This window comes from Bactrocera neohumeralis, chromosome 3 (assembly GCF_024586455.1).
Source record: "Bactrocera neohumeralis isolate Rockhampton chromosome 3, APGP_CSIRO_Bneo_wtdbg2-racon-allhic-juicebox.fasta_v2, whole genome shotgun sequence".
NCBI classification, from domain to species: Eukaryota; Metazoa; Arthropoda; class Insecta; order Diptera; family Tephritidae; genus Bactrocera; species Bactrocera neohumeralis.
This window is the reverse complement of record NC_065920.1, coordinates 1,239,946-1,256,915: the sequence shown is the minus strand read 5'-3', so window position 1 is coordinate 1,256,915 and position 16,970 is coordinate 1,239,946. Positions and strand designations below refer to the sequence as shown.

The 16,970-nt window shown below is 38.5% G+C and overlaps 1 protein-coding gene across 5 annotated transcripts in view; it reads right to left on the bottom strand.

Moving 5' to 3' along the window:
- The window catches only part of LOC126753925 (protein spire), an 83,643-nt gene that overhangs the window by 17,717 nt on the left and 48,956 nt on the right, over positions 1-16,970 (bottom strand). For 4 of the 5 annotated variants that reach the window (XM_050465696.1, XM_050465700.1, XM_050465697.1 and 1 more), the window contains exons 4-11: positions 15,383-15,500; positions 14,235-14,347; positions 10,483-10,600; positions 10,239-10,315; positions 1,932-1,961; positions 1,426-1,556; positions 1,109-1,220; positions 402-534 (exon numbers count right to left, since the gene is read on the bottom strand). In XM_050465696.1, coding sequence (XP_050321653.1) covers positions 402-534; positions 1,109-1,220; positions 1,426-1,556; positions 1,932-1,961; positions 10,239-10,315; positions 10,483-10,600; positions 14,235-14,347; positions 15,383-15,500 — 832 coding nt within the window. The remainder of the gene's footprint in view (positions 1-401; positions 535-1,108; positions 1,221-1,425; positions 1,557-1,931; positions 1,962-10,238; positions 10,316-10,482; positions 10,601-14,234; positions 14,348-15,382; positions 15,501-16,970) is intronic. The other variant, XM_050465699.1, reaches the window with a different exon arrangement.

Sequence of the window (16,970 nt, the reverse complement as noted above, 5' to 3'; positions counted from 1 at the left end):
GTTCCGATCAAAAATTTAAAGTGATTACATTACATTTAATATTTTAACTAATGGAAACTTTGCTCACTGCCGTTGGTGATTTATAAAACAGCTGTTTTTAACATAAAAAAATCACATCGTTTAACATTTTCTCTCTCTTTATAATGTCTAAATTAGCTGTGATAATGCGATAAATTTCCCTACTGACAAACAGATGGCGCTAAATCAGTATTACACAGGGAGATTTAAGGTAGATCAGTTTCAAATCTGCTCATTGGCGAGGTTAACAAGTAAGATTTTTGTATGGTGAAATCGTGTTAAATTTCGGAGATTAATGAGATAATCAACAGCCTAAATCTCGTAAGTAGGTGTCTTTCGGAACATGATATTATAGGTATTTATGCAATTTGATTTTGACTTACATCTATCCTTGAGTCGGGGCGGTGTTGGCGGTTGTATGTGCTTCAGTGTTTGTCCCTTTCGTATCGAGTCCATGAGTTGTTCGCGCGGCGATGGTGTGCGTTTAATGGGGGGCGGTAGTTTACGTTCGGACGCCTGCAATGACAGTAAAGGTCAGATATTGAAAAAACTTTCGAAAATTTAGCTAGTAGCATAGACAAACGGGATGGTACGTATATACATATATATTTTAATTTTATCTCTACACTAAACATGGCTTATAAGAGTATAACTTGGTTTTGCTTTAACAAAAGACCTTCAATTAATGGGAAAAGCGCCTTTTCACCGTTAGATGGTTGTTTGCAGTTATTTCTTCGCAGATAAATTACAATCTTAGTAGGAAAGTTTTCCATTTGAGAAGGTTTCACTGCTACTCTTTCGCCAGTGCGATTATTGGCAATTACCACAGGAACGTGCAATGGAAATTGCCAACTTAACACTTTTCCAAAAACCAACAACAAAGTTGAAACAAAGCAAAGAGATTGGCAAACTTTTTTGAAGGCAAAACTTCTCCAAAGCACTCAGCGCTTATAAAACCAATAAAATCCTAAAACCACAACTTTGCCGAAATGAGCAATGAAACTTTGTGCGGTGCACGCGAGAAGCTGAGATGATCGTCATTATTCGGGGAAAGGGTATTGTATGTATGCTTAAGTGTGGTGGGACATACCTTTTTGAGCGGCGGCCGTGATCTGATGAACTCCAATATCATGGCGTGGGCATCTTTCTTCACGCGTGGAGGAATATCACCGTTCACCATCACTTTGCGCAGCTGGTACTTTCTATGAATAGGAGAAATATATAAATATAAGTATATGATATTAAATAAATCAAATATAAAGTTAATGTTACAAAGTACGATATTAAGGCAAAGAAATTGTTTGCGGAGAGGGAGGGGTATAAGAGGAATAATGACATATCGCATTCTCACGAGTAGTGAGTTTTGCTATATATTCTGCATAAAATCTTGATTAAGTCATATCTTACTTGGATCGTATGTCCTCCATGAGTATCTCATACGGTGTCAACTCGTACTCGATGGGTGTGCGGGAATAATTGTTTTTCTTCAGACGAACACCGCGCCGCAGCTCATCGATCACCTGGACCCAGAAACGTGCCTGAAAGTTAAAGATGCATTCATAAGAAAATAATACGAAAGAAGAACGTAGTCTAAATAAAAACTATTAACAACTAAGCTATAAGAAAAATGGCATGCGGAAAGAATTGTAACAGGAGGATCAAAACATGGCTGTCTAACGAAGATGACAAGAATTTTGATAAATATAGGAAATAAGTCCATATCGTATCTTAGAATTTGATATATATACACCTTCTAAAATCTAACGTCTAATGGACTAATATCTCAAAATATCCGATTTTCAAGTTGCACATGCAAATATTGTTATGTGTGTTATGAGTTTTTCATGCAATATAATATTCTTTTGCAACAAATCTTTGTAAAAAGCTACAAAAGGGAATAAGTTGGAACATACTTGCAGGGCCCTCCAAATTTCCAGTTCATGCTTTAGTTTTAAAAAGAGGGAAAAGATGTTTGGAATTATTCCGAATTAATTTTCAAACGAGAGATTGGTAAGAATATATATCTCAATTTCAATGCTCTTGTAATCTTATGCACAAAATTATTATAAGAGCATTCCCACACAAGATTTAGCACATTTTTACACTAGATCGGAAAAATCAAAGAATAGATAGATATGTACATATGTGTAATGACAAACATTGATAAATCCAAACAATTTTGGACTGTAGCAAGAACCTAGACAAACAGATGGTGCGTCTCCGAGATCAAAGAATATCGATGCAACATGTAAAAATGCAACAAAAACATCTGCAACTCACAATTTTATTGCTAAAATGGTATTTTGCCAACAGAGCTATAATAGCGTGTAAAGGAGGATTGCAAAGCATAATCGATTTGCCGTTATAAACATAGGCTGTATAAACAGCAATACAATAAATCTGAAGCAATGCAAAAGAAACATGATAATTGCATAATTTTGCACTTGCAGCATTGATCTTCGCTGCCGACGCATGCCCCGACAGACAGAAGCACACATAATCGCTATCTGGCAGTTATCCGCTCCTCTTGCGGCCTGCTTTGCTTGTTGCCTTTGGCTTTCGTTCGAACTCTGCGCAGTTGCCATTGAAATTTAAGAAATCGCAGCAGCAATTGCCGCCGAATAAATGAAATTGAAATCGTCACATTAATTAATGTCACGAAAACATACAAACGCACGGCACACGCCTACTTTTTGCGCCGCGGCGTGCAGGAGTCCGCACCCAACGGACTTGGCCATCACAGCTGCCGTTGCACCGATGCAGTGCCGCAGCAGTGTAGCGCACAGCGACTTTCACTTGCAACACGCTGATTATTGTGCGCTGCAAGTGCGATCAATGCCGCTGCGACTGTCATGCTAGTTGTTGTTGTTGCTGCTGCTGCTGTTTTTCATTTTTTGCCAGCGGCATTGTTTGCATTGCCGCACTCGCACGCAGATCCTTTCATTGGCGATAAATTTATGAAAAATTGTGCTGTCTTGCATTTTTTCACTTTTGCTTATTTATTTATTTACTTATTTTTACTTGCTTTTTAGCACTACGAGGCGACTAAAACAACGCAGTGTGGTGGCGTATTATGACTGCGGGCGAGAGTGAAAAATTTATTCCCGCTTGCAATTAATAAAACGTTGCAACATATTGTCTCGCTTTGCATTTCGGCGTGTTATTAATGATTTCGCCTTGGTGTAAGAGACATGTAAACAACTTTAATACCAAAAGAGAAGTAAATGTTACTTTGATACATGTCACGGATTCGCACAATGACTTCTACGACAAATAACGCGACAGTTTATATCAGCACAAGGCTTATATATCACTATTCAAGGACATTTTGCGTTAAACGCCCTTTTTTCTAAAATAAGGAACCAATAATCATAAAATATATGGTACCAAGGTAAAGAAGAAACGGCTTCGTCAGAATATTCATAATTCCATATTCGATTAGTTGGATTTGTAAATATCAGCACATGGTTTCGAATATATTTCGACACATTTTATTAATCCGCTCTGTTGAATGTCAAGTTAATTTACGTGCAGTTGCACAAAATGCATCGAGTATCTAATTTGTCATCGCCTCAGTAAGCGACGAAACAATTGGTTTAATTTTCACCCTTTGGAGACCGTTCACCACTGACAGGTGTTTATTTATTATTATCTTGTGTATTTTCGTTTGTTTCAATGAGGTTGAAGATACAGCGGGAACGGCGGTTGCCAACGAACGTGTGCGTGAGACCGGTTAATTTTCCTGACGTGCGTTCGTTCCAATTTCTCGTTTGTGTTTGGTCGTTTTTTATTTCAATAATTTCAACTGCATAATATTACCGTAATTTGCATAATTCTTATGCAACACCAAAAAAAGTGTCAAAAAATTCGATTGAACTCGTTGGTGGCGACGTTCAACTTACAAACGACCGTCACCGATTGCGTAGGCGCTTGAAGCCAGCTTTTGTAACGGAATTCTTTTGAGTGACATTGTGTTGTTTCTTTGATTTGTTTGATTATGCATGTACTACAAATAGGGCTATTTTCGATTTTGAAATCAATTGGTGATATACAGTAGGTATTTTGAGGCCCAGTGTAACACAAATTTTGAGATTGAGAAATGAAAAAAAAATATTTATGCATTAATACGCGTTCACTTAGGAAACTCACGGCAACGTTGAACTTTACAAGAGTCCTACTTCCTCTTCGTTTCTTATCACAACACGGCATTAGAGTTCAAGAGTGAAAAAACATCTACTTATAAATATGTTACATACTTCCTTACACCTGTACTGCAATTAATATTTCTTTGCGGCAACCGATAAAAAGCTTTGAAATGTGCGTCTAGCGATTACGACAATTCCATTTCAAATCAATGCAGATTGCATGTTAATATCCAAAAGCAGTGTTTTTATTATTTTTGTTGTTTTTTGCTGTTGGACCCGACGCTGTGCTTGCAGTAATATGATGCAATGCAATTCAATGATGATTTAACATGGCAGCCGACAACATTTAACGAACCAAATCTGCCAAAATGTGAAAATATGTAAAGCAGCCAGCAATAAGCAACAACTGGCACATGCACGTACATATACTCGTAAATACGACAGAAGGTGCATGTGTACAACGAGTTGTATTAGCATAAATAACAACATAACAGCCAACAGCTTAGGCTTGTTCCTACCCCTGTTGCTGTTGCTGTTTTTGGCGATTATGTTGTTTATTGAAGGTGGAAAATTAATGAAAAAGTTCAAAGCAGAGGCAATTTTACAAAATCTGTACATTCGTTGCAGCTAACACGAAGCCAGCCAGCAGCAGTAGCTGCACAACAAAACTAACAGGCAAAGTACTGAAATCCATGTAATACTGGCGGAACGCAACGATACGCACCGAAGACACTGCACGAAAACAGTGCAAATTGTTCCAATAAATTGGGGCAACAACAAAGAATTACAGCTTCCGCAAAGCGAAAATCTGCATAGCATGTGGGCAACCGGCGAGTCACTCATGCATATGCAACAGGAAAAAATGTCTTGCACACGTTTCCTCTGCAGACAACATAACAGATAGTATGGCGGGGCGGCCGTTGTTGAGTCGTAATCGCTGATATTTACTAGCTTAAAAGTGATTGAAAATTTGTAAAAGAAAATGTTGTTGTAATTGGGCTGAGGCCTAACGAGCGCGACGCCAACAAAATCGCCGCAAACGAGGGTACCGCAGTTGTTGAATATTGCTGCTGAAATGCAGCAACCGTGACTGAAAGATATTACAACGGTACAATAGTTTACGGTCGCACCTTGGCTCACCCGCCTCCACCGGAAGGTGTTCGATTTGGTACGTTCATAGCGGTATTAGACAAACAGTAGTCGATTAAAGTCACAATAGTGACAACCACCTCCAGCACAGTAGCAGTGGCTTTCAGTTTTTGCGTTGGCGTGAATAGTTTCAACACATTACAACGTTTCGTTGGTTGACCGGTTGACTGCTTAACTGAGTGACTAACTGATGGGCTGGCTGGTTGACTGGGCGCTACCCAACGCAGCAAGACGGTTGTCACAATCACTAAATCTTAAAATGGAAGAAATAGTCTGAGTTTTTCGCGTAACTTGGTCACTCACCTCAAGATGATAAACATTTTGCGATATATAGCAGGGCAAAGAGTCCAAAGAGTCAAAATATATTTGCTGAGTACACAAATGATTCCGAAAACGTTCCTTAATATTAGCGTTTGAGTGGTTTCAAAAGTATCGTTCGTTGCAGCAATAAACCTTTTACAGAGTATACCACTGTATTTTTAACTTTAAAATATTTCACGAATTATAAAATATAATATATGTAACATATGCACATATAATAACTTAATTTCAATTTTGTCTTTTTAAACTTATTTTGTCTTTACTAACTTTAATTTTAGGCGGAAACCAATGAGAACAGCTGACTGATTGAAGAGTTGCATCTGAAAAGTTCAACACAAAGCGGATACTGACTAGAGCAGGTGATTAACGCGGCACAGTTGCATTATAAAAGTCTACACTAAACATTAGCACATTAAAGTATTTTAATGTATATATGTAAGCAGCAAAAATTTTTTTCACTACTATTTCTTTAAAAAAATTCTAAATCTATTTCTAAAAGCTTGTTTTTGCAAAATATTTATGTTAACCTTAGTTGATTTAATTATTGGTACTCAACTTTTTATCAGAATGCAACTCTGCTATCCACGGAAATATTCAAAGGATGGCGCTATTGTCAACTGTCAGTTTCCTTCCTTGCGTGCTTTAAAATCAGCTGTTAAAATTCGGTGCTAATTCGTGAATTCGCGGTTTCAAGTTAAATATTAGTTCGATATGTTTAATCGGTGAATAATTTTATAATTTTGTGCTCTATAACCAAAATTATTTAAATAAAAAGTGTGCAGTGATTAATGGGTAAATTTTTATGCATTCAGTGTGTGCGGTAAAGAGAAGTGCAAATGTAGTGTAAAACTGTGTGTGAAAATCAAATTGTGTATGACAAATGTGTTTATGCAAGTTGGGAATCAATATCAATTTCCTGTTATAAACTATGCTACTTGAGGTAAGCTATTTGCAAACATTATATACTATAAAAAACCGTAGTTTCTTAAAAACGCCAAGTAGGGGCATGTGTTCAATAGAGAGGGCGTCCATTGTGTTATTTTGCTTGTTCTCATAGCGGACATCTTAGTGCAGTGGCAAAAAAGTGCATCACCATTTCGGAAGGCCTATCTACAAAATACTGCATAGTATTGCATATGTGCCCTTCAATGCAGTTATATCTCCAAATTGAAGATATATCTAGGCCTGTGTACTCTCAACTTATAATTATCACTGGTTTACTCTTTACGTTTCTGAGCCGATTATAGCAATATTTAAATGTAAACGTTAGCACAGACTAATGCAGTGACTCCAGCAGCCAGCCAATGCCCCAAGGCTGCTTTATCAAATGCATTGAAAACGCTTAAAAGAGAATTTGAGAACTTGTTTTGCTGAATGCCATTCACATTTTGAAGGTATGAAATTTTATAAATAGTTTATTTATTAATTGAACAATGCAAAATCGGCTCGCAATTAATTATGCCTCTTTACTTAGTGACACGTACTATTTTCAATTGTACATTATTTTATGATGTCTGTGTAACGTTTTCAAATTGATACTTTAGACTAACACAAAACATAAGCATAAACAAGGTGAGACAATGAAAACCGAGTAGCAACTCACGATTGAGCAAATAAACGGTGAATTTCAATTGTCATCGAATGTTTATTATTTTTTAGACGAAAAACGAAATTACTTGTGAGTTCGAATGAAGTTGGAAGTATAAACACATAAATACATTTACAATCATTATGCCGCAGCAAATGACATTGGCAAGGCCGTTTAACTATAAATTGCTGCGACTATTTACCCAGATTTTTGGCGCTTGATAAGAGCCCGAAGCGAGTTCGTGTAGGAGAACGGCATTTGCTTCATTTAAATTTCTGATTTTATTTATTCTCTTTTTTATGTGCTTCAATATATCTATATCTGAAGCACATGACGCGAAAAGACACTGATAAATGCGACTGAAAATAGAGCGTCAATTGAAGGAAATCATAAAGTGATAAACAGTAAATGAGATATGAATTATGAACCGTAAAGTAGCAATCGAAGAAGTTATCGCTGAATTTATTGCGAAATGGAGGCGAAAAGGGCAATTTGGACTTTGCACAAATAAGTTCATAGAAGTACTACAATTTTAACAAATTGTTAGAAGAAGTTAGTGTACATAACTAACTGAGGGTACTACTACTGAATGCAACAAATTTTATTTATTAATGGTTTTTACTAAAGACTTCTTATGCTGATAAGCAAGGCTGCTAACACATTTTCATGAACTTGATGGGCGCTCACCAGTGTTCCGATGGTAATTTGAAGAGTAAAGTGGGAATAATAAATGGCCTTCAAGTGAGCTTTATACTAGTGTAAACCGTTTTTATTATGATCGAATAATACTGTGCAATTAGCATGAGTGAAGGTTTTCTGCGCATTTACCATTAAATAATTGAATGAAAATGTTATTTCAACATTAAAAACAATCAAGAAAATAATAATACTTGGTCCAAAATAATAGTGATAGTAAACGAGTTACATAAAAATGTATAAACATGTTTTTACATATTTTCATGTAAAGACACATGTATGTACACATACTACATATGTATATACATACATATATGCATGAATGTATATTTGTGCTCTTGGTTGTGTTAGAAAGTAGTTTCTTGATTACAACTTCCGTTACTCCACATCGATCATTTCTTTGATCTCAAAGTTTTTGCGCTCTTTTTTGGGGACAATAAGATTGTGAACGAAAATAGATGTAGACATAACTGCTTGCGTAAGTCTTCGCGAGGGAGTCTACAAATTCGTTTATCGTATTTATAATCTAATGAGTTGTCACTTGCAGTTGTTAACCAAAACGAATTGCCAACAAATGATTTGAAAAGAAAGCGCTTACACACATTATATAACGAAATGAGTTTTCAGGCGTTTAACCACCGCGTTATGACCGTCACAAAAAATAAGCGAGGATCATTAAAGCCGGCATTAAAGCGAGCACATAATTGTCGTGTGAAGGGTCGTGCACACACACCTGGCTCCATTTGTGCATAAGTAAGTACATAAAACATGTGTATAACATGTTATTTGGAAAAGTCTGGCAACGTTGCCACACAAAGCTTAGCGGCAATGCAATGCATTTACTTATTTGTTCGGTAAAATGAAAGCATTGCGTAGCTAACTTTTAAATTGTTTTGAAAACAATCTTGTTTTCCATGTTTTCATTTCAATTAGAGCGGACATAATGGCTCAAACTGAATTAATTATTGTAATACCTGCCCTTTTGGTCGAATATCAAAATGTATCGAGGTGCGGCAATTGCTTCTAATATAATATATCGATGTGTAAGTGCTCTCTATTTAACCACTCTCGTTTTGCTTTTTGTGAGAACCGTGGCAATTAATCATTGTGACACCTTACGCACCGCACAACGCGGCTCAGTTGAGGACTGTTGAGATAACATTGTTTATATGTGTTTATCACATATCTATATCTGCGCTTTGATTGGTTATGCAACAGAGCTAAACAACTCCAACACAAGTGGTGTTCATTACCCATAGTCCATCATATAGCTTGTAATGAATCTACACTCACACACACACAGTCCGGTATGCGTGTTGGCCAATTCAGCTTTGTTGGGTTCAGCTAATTCAATTAAAGGGCATAATCACAGTGAATTAGCCCTAAATAGCGTGCTGTGTTTAATATTAGCTCTTTGAAACAAAAGTACAAATAGGTGCGCAGAATTCGTAGCAGCGAAGGGTGTGTCTACTTTCGATTGAAAGTTTTTGACTGATATTTCGAATTAAAAACTTCTCTTACATACATATTGAGCAGTCGAAAAAGTCTTTTCGTATTTTGTCAATAGATGCCGTTGCAGTCGTATATCTCCAGTGCTACCAGTCACATTGTGTCATACCATATAGTGTTGGAAAGGTGAGATCTTGAGCTTCACCAAAAAAAAATTAATTTCGGGGAAGTTGAAAAAAAGTTACAGCTGTTCAAAAATGAGTGAAAATAATGAAGAAATTCGCTGTCTTTTGAAATTTTTGTATAAAAGAGGGAAGAATGACACGCAAGTCACCAATGAAATTTGTGAAGTTTACGGAGACTATGCTGTATGTATCATTTTGTGTGGCAGAAAAATGGTTCGCTCGCTTCCGTTCTGGAAATTTCGAAATTTCGATTTACACAGATGAAACTTTTGCACTGATAATGTTTCTGGCGGAAATATGCCAAAAAGTGGTCGACCAAAATGTTACACATTTTTTTTATTTATTTATTACTATAAATATAAAAAACAATAAGTTGAAGTTTGTTTAGAAATACGAAAAGACTTTTTCGACCTCTCAATATATCCTAAGAAGATCTAGTTTTATTTTAAATTTAGACCTATGCTTTGAATATTTTTACAAACTGGAAAAGTATATGGACAATTAGACCATTTCTAATTATTTTTTCCTTAATATTTGTTATTTTATTTTTCGTTTCCAATGGGTTTCAATCTACTATGAATTTCTTAATTTTTTATAATTTCAAATGGAAACGATTATGCTTACTAAACGACAGTTAGATTTCTTCCAGCAAGCGTTCTTTGTCTAGCATGCATACTTAAGACTTACCCAATCGTTGAAGCCCAGTTTGGCCAGTTCCTGTTTTGATGTTTGTGAACCGGCTTCTAAATGAAGATTGTCGGCACCTTTGAAAAGACAAGACGACACAGAAATATATATGTATAACTAATAATATAAATTTCTAAGTATAATCTAAGTTTTTGTATGTAACTTTCCATGTTATCAAATTTGTGTGACCATAGATTATTAAGCATTTTGTGCGACAATGAAATCATGACTTGTTTGCACTCACCATCGTTCAAGACCTGCTGCAGGAATATCCGCAGCTCGATTGTTTCCGTAACCAGCGCACGACAGACCGCCTTGTAATGCTCCTCAGGTACAGTGGGCTTAACGTGATTTTTACAGGCCTGTAATAAAATGGACACAACAATTTAGCGTAAATAAAAAGGCTAAAGTGAATTACTAGACATTTGAGAACAATCGATTTGTAAAGTTTGAAGTGGAGCGCTAACAAGTTAAATTATTCGCATTGAAAAATGTATATAAAAAATATATAATTATATATGTAACATATAGGTACATACATACATAAGAGTATGTATTGGAGTATGTAAATACAGATATGGACTGGAATTGCCGCACTTGAGCGACGCCGTTGACTGTCAAGTGCCGAATACTTGTTTACATTGTCGGCGGATTGTGCGATAGATAAACTTACAACAACAACAATGATTGCTTAGTGTTAGAGCATGCATGTGCATGCGCTTATGCACGAATAAAGCTGTTGCATAGTTGGAAAATTTTCACGCCTCGCTGTTACCTGATAGCTGAAAAAGCCGCAAAACGCGCAGCAACTGCACAATTAACAGCAAAGCGTGAAAAAGGCAATGCAAAATGCCAACTACGTGTGAAAATTCATTAAAGAAAATTGTTACAGTTTTCATATTTGTTTTGTCATATCGGCTGCCGCCGCGATTGAGTCACCGCTGGTGTTACGCCTGACCGCTGCGCTGCCGACGTGTGTTTGCTGCGCATTATTTTCCACAAATGTTTTTTTTTTATTTTTTCTTTCCCTGCCTTTCAAACATTTCGCTTTGTACGTTTTGTGCCTGTTTCTTTCTTTCGTCTTCGTTTTCCATCGATCACCTCCGGTCTTCGACAGCCTTTGATCACATTCTAATGTGAATATCACACGCTTCAATGCCACAGCAGCGCTTACCTCGCGCCTGATTTCTTCGTTGGCAATGGTATATTTATGCTCGTCCATCGCCGCTTAGCAGCCATTTGTCGCACTTGCCACACAGCGGAACAGCAACAATAACAATTCTTAATATTCATTTGAATGTGGAAATTGTTATTATCGTTTGCGGTGAAGGTGCCAAGCTGCGCGTGCGGCGGCGGCGACGGCGGCATGCAGCGGGGCGGCAGCTAATGCCAGCGAGTGGGTTATGCAACCTTGTTTATGGTGATTTGATATCTGGGATGCAATGTTGCTGTTTTGTTATATCCGCTATATACGTACCACAAGCGCACAAACACCCAAGTGCACCTTAATACGCTTGCATATAGTACATAAGTGTGTGTATTTGTGTAGACTCGCTCGAGCATAAGCGCTTGCCAGCAGCTCGCTCAGCCAGTTGTGCGGCCGCAAATATTGTGTTGTACAAGCGGATTATGTCTGAACTGGTTATTAATATGGCGAGTTATTAGAAGCATTGGCTATTTGAAATATTTATTACCGTTAAATTGCTAGAAAAATTAAACAGCACTGCTGTTGGCTCACTCAGTTTGCTATTTACGAGCAAAGATTTGGTATATAGCCACATATATGTTCATATGTACATACATATTTAGCTACAAATAAGCTCCCAGTTGACTTCATTCTATTTATTTCAATAAAAGCTGGTTGGAATATACATATACATATATGATATATATTGTATTTGATACATATTTTCCGGGGCGAAATGTGCGAGTGTGTGTTAAATGTGAATATCTGAAAAACTATGAAATGTATTTACAAACCTACTCTACATATTGATGCACCTTACTCTACGGAACTCAATGTTAGGCGGATGGCCAAGTTTATTTGGTCGGTTTGTCTTTGCGATTTCAGACTTTCCGCACTTTCCGTTCACGAACAAATGTTTTTGGCACCTGACACTTGACTTCTACAGTCACTTACACATACAAACGAATGTAGAAAGAAACATTGCGACTTTTATTATTCATTTGTAATCCACAAATAATGTGGAAAACTGGTCTGACCAGAAAATAACGAGGCGAGAAGTGTGCCAATATTTATTTGACAGAAGTCTTCTGTTGAAAAAAGCACAGCTGCTTTTCCAGTTTTTGCCAGGAGCACCTTTCACCTTTGTCTTTCATTTGTTGGCACTTCGCCACATAAATATTGTACGCTAAGAATGCACGTGCGTGTATATGTGTGTGTGTTGCCATAAATTCCAGCAACAATAAACATGGCAAAGCGTTGCATAGCTACCAGCGTTTTTGCATAACTTTGCTGCCGCAATCGACGAGTGCGATAGCGACTCACACATTCACGCACATGCGCGTGTATAAGTAGAATGTGTTCATTTGGATGCACGAGTACGTTGGTGGTCATTTCTAACCGCCTTTTGTGGCATGTTGCACGTTTTCTATAACTGTTAGCGTATGAATGCATGTGCCACATGTTATAGTGCACATGTTGAACGATTTGGCTCGCCGTGTACTAGACTTATTGCGGTGCGGCAAGTGCAGAAGCAAAGCAATAGCAAAAGTAGCAACAATAGCCAATCGCCACTGCGCCCAGACGCCGCCAATATTGCTCAGCTTGAGCTGTCTGCATGAGAGGCCCAACCAATCGACTGCCTGCCACATTGTCGGGCATTAGAATATTGGCCATTTGTTTATAACGCACTGACAGCTGACGTATTTTATTAGCCCATTGTTGCCAGAGGCCCCCACAATGCACGTGGACGTTTGTGGGGAACTACGCAATAAGTATATGTGAGTCCGTGCGTGTATAAGTAGGAATCTAAATGCATTATACAGCGAGTTGGCGCTTAAACTAGATGGGTGGTAGGAGAAGCTTACAATTCGTAGGCTTGCAGCACGTAACCTCGTAATTCTCACTTTTGTGGAGAAATTTATATTAATGCCTGTGAGAGTCCAACAAGTGGCGCGTGTAATTGATAGAACAAGATCTGGGTTTGATTCCAAATTCCGAGCCGCAGCAAACAATATTTACTTGCCAGCTATTGGCAGTTGCTTTCGTCTAGTTTTTAAACTTTCCTAAAGATCTCCATTTGTCGCATGACTACAAAAGCTTCGCAAATATTTATATTTCCAAAAGTGTTGAGTGCGCTTTATTTCCCATCAATTTTCAGAGTTATGAAACGAATGTGTTGCAACACAAACAATGCGTTGTCAGATAATTGGTCTAGTGGCCCTAAATGCCGTAATCTGATTGTCAATCCGTAACTGTGCATTTGTCAAAGTGAAGTACGAAGCGAAATAAACACAAATTACGAAATAAGAAGTAAGCAAATTAAAGCAAACCAGCGGGCACACCTTAATCCACTTCAATGGACACTCGATCTGGAGCCGACAGCAGGCATTGCAGCAAAGCCGCAGCGACTAGCGATTGCAACGATAACAATGGCATTAAAATATTATAACGGTCCGGCAATTATGCTCGTTAAATGCAGTTTGTAATTGAATACAAGCAATTTTGTGCCAGAAAGTGTGGGAACAAACCGAAAAGATTGAAGCGTCGATGACAGACCTTAGTGGTTAAGCAGAGGAGTGGTCACTCATAACTAGGCGAACTGATTTAGATTATTGCAGCTCGTAACAGAGCTTTACATCATAATCTTAGAGCGCTCTGGGATTGATCATTGTTTATTACGTATTAACACATTAGTGGTCCTACGAGTCCAGCCAATACTTTCTTGTGGAATATTGTTCTCATACAAAGTAAGATTGAGCTTACAAACTAATTTTGTTTGCTGAAGTTTTGCAGTATTTTTCCAAACTTACCTCAAGCACAAAATCAAATTCTTTGGTTTCATTCCACTTCTCATCATCGCCCTCATCATCCCAACGTTGGTGGCCCTCATCAATGCCCTCATCGATGCAGTCATCATCGTTTTCTGAAAACCAGAGAAATTTTAATTTATTTGAATTCTTAAACAGTAAAACATAACAGTATAATTCGAGTTGTGGTTGCTATAAAAATGAAATATTTAAATATGGAGATCCAAATGCAAAATGTGTTATTCATTCGCGACGACAAAGACAAAGTCGGCTAGTAAGGCAAAGCCTGTGTATTTTGCAATGCAAACCTATTTCTCCACTTCTACCACGCTGCCTCAATGCTGAGCGCTTTGTGCCACTTGGCGTCGATCAAAGCGAAGTTCACGAAGCAGGGCACCAGTCACACGCGTCCTTGAAAAATCAGACCCACACTTAAATCGTCGTCGGACAACGGCTGATGCAGCGCCGCGAACTACAACACCAACACAACAAACACACGGACAGACAGGAAATGATATTCGGTTCGAAGTGAGACTGAATTACGAACCGCCGATCGGCGATCGCCAACTACAGACCGCAGATCGCGAGTCGCAGATAACGGACAGATGGTGACATGACGCTTGCGGTTGCCCGCAAAACCAAAATTTACAACAGCAATATGCGCATTCAAAACAAAAATCGAAACATAAGGCAAAAAAGTGTAACAACTGAATTAATGCACCAACAACAACAACAGCAACGCCAAAAACAACGAACACGAAAATGAGAACAAACGAGAGCTAAAAAGACGGCGTAAAAAACATTGTTGTTCACCGATTCGCATTTTGCGCTGATTTCGTGAAAAAATAAACCAAAAAAATGGAAAAAATATATAGAAATATATATATGAGCAAATAAATGAGCGAATGAACCGAGCGGTGCTGACTGGTTGGATTCGTCACTCGCCTCTGGTGGGCAGCTGAGCACGTGTTGTCAATAATTTCAAATTTATTTATGTATTTTAAGCTGGCGTTTGTTCAGCTATTTTTCAAAGTACTGTGGGACGCTTGCAGAAAACAATATGTGACTGACGTAATGGGCTTAAAAGTTGTGAATAAGAGCTAATCTTCGAGCCTATGCTTAAAAGTCTAAGGATTAAATTTATGCTGTACCTTCTGCTGTCATGAAAGCGATCAGTTCCTCCAGCTCATGTGACATTTGACACTGTTCATCCACTGTCAGGTTGTAGTCCAAGGCGGTGTACACGATCACTGCGACTTTGCGTAGGATCTGAAACAAAAAAATTTCTTCAATCAGTAACTTGCAATTTTAAAACTTTGTATACATATAAACAGTTAGGCAATTAAAATCAAAAAGTGACGAGCGAATAACTGATGTAATGAAATTTAACTAAAACTATAATGCAGAAAATTTGAAACTTGTATTCGGCGTCTGACCGATCGCACGCGATCGCTTGTAGGCGCATCTTCAGGCATTCGCCATTCTTCGGCATTGATTGTAATTTAATTTATTTGCTATTATTTTGCGGACTCGAAGTCGTGCTGTAGCAAAGATATGCAGATGCGAGTCACCGAAGCGGCGCCGAACGGCAGAGACAAGTGGTTTTGGCATCTCAAAAAAGAAGAAGACAACCCGCAATGTAGGCAACGAAATAAAAGGCTTTGCACGTCGGCGGGTAGCAGGCAGGTGTGCGAGTAACTTTCGCTTTTCATTGCGGTTTGTTAATGAAATAGGCTTGAATAGGCTTGAATAGGCTTTATGCTGGGGGCTTTTGGCCTTTGTAACGGCACAGTGTGAGTGTAACTGCTTAAGCACTAACACTACATTTTCGAGTATCGAATCTTCAACCGTGGTTACAAGTGCTCACCTCTTTCAATGCGCAGCCAAATGTCCATGCACGCATACGCGCACACATACAGTCAACGGCAGTTAACAATCAAACTTTTCGTTTAATAACTTTATATTTTCCGATTTTATGCGCACGTCTCGCTTTTGCTCGTGTCAATGGCAGCACTCGTAACGGAATTAATAGCATTGACTGTGGCATTGTGACATCATCACAGGTGCCTCGGGCTGTGTGCTGCACGCTCAAGTGAAGAGGATGCTGCGCAGCCGCCCACACGGCTCAAGCATTGCGCGCCACAGGCTGACGGGCTTGCTGGCGGCGGCGGCGGGGCGGCGTTTGCATTAGCACCTTCATACGCTGATCAAAGTCACACGCTCATGCAAATACATACCCAGGCACATGCCTCGTCTTTGTAATTTTGTTTTGATTTATCGTTAATTGTTGCTGTTACTGTTGCAAATGTTTGTGGAATTCGAATTAACCACTTGTTGCCACATCACTTGGCATCGCCGCTTAATGCTGTGACCTTTCCGTTGCATTTTCTCTGAAAGCAGTGTTATTGTTTTGTACTTGTTGTTGTTGCCATTGCGCCGGCTATGTTGCGCGCATTGCATTCGCAGCGTTGAACCCAATTGGCGCAATGTCAAAAGCATTCGCCACGTTGCACCGTTATTTAAGCGCGTTGTTGTTGTTGCTGCATTGGCTCTTTTCACAATATATGCATGTGTCTGTATGTATGCATGCATGTGTGCGTGTTTATGCAGCGGTGTGAATTTTTGAGTGCCGTTCAACTCGGCGCAACAAAGGCGAGCGCAAGTGCCTTTTTCACTCTCTTTCCCCCCCTAGTTTGCTTTTCTGTTGTCTTTGCTATTTTTAACCTGTGTGCGAAATCG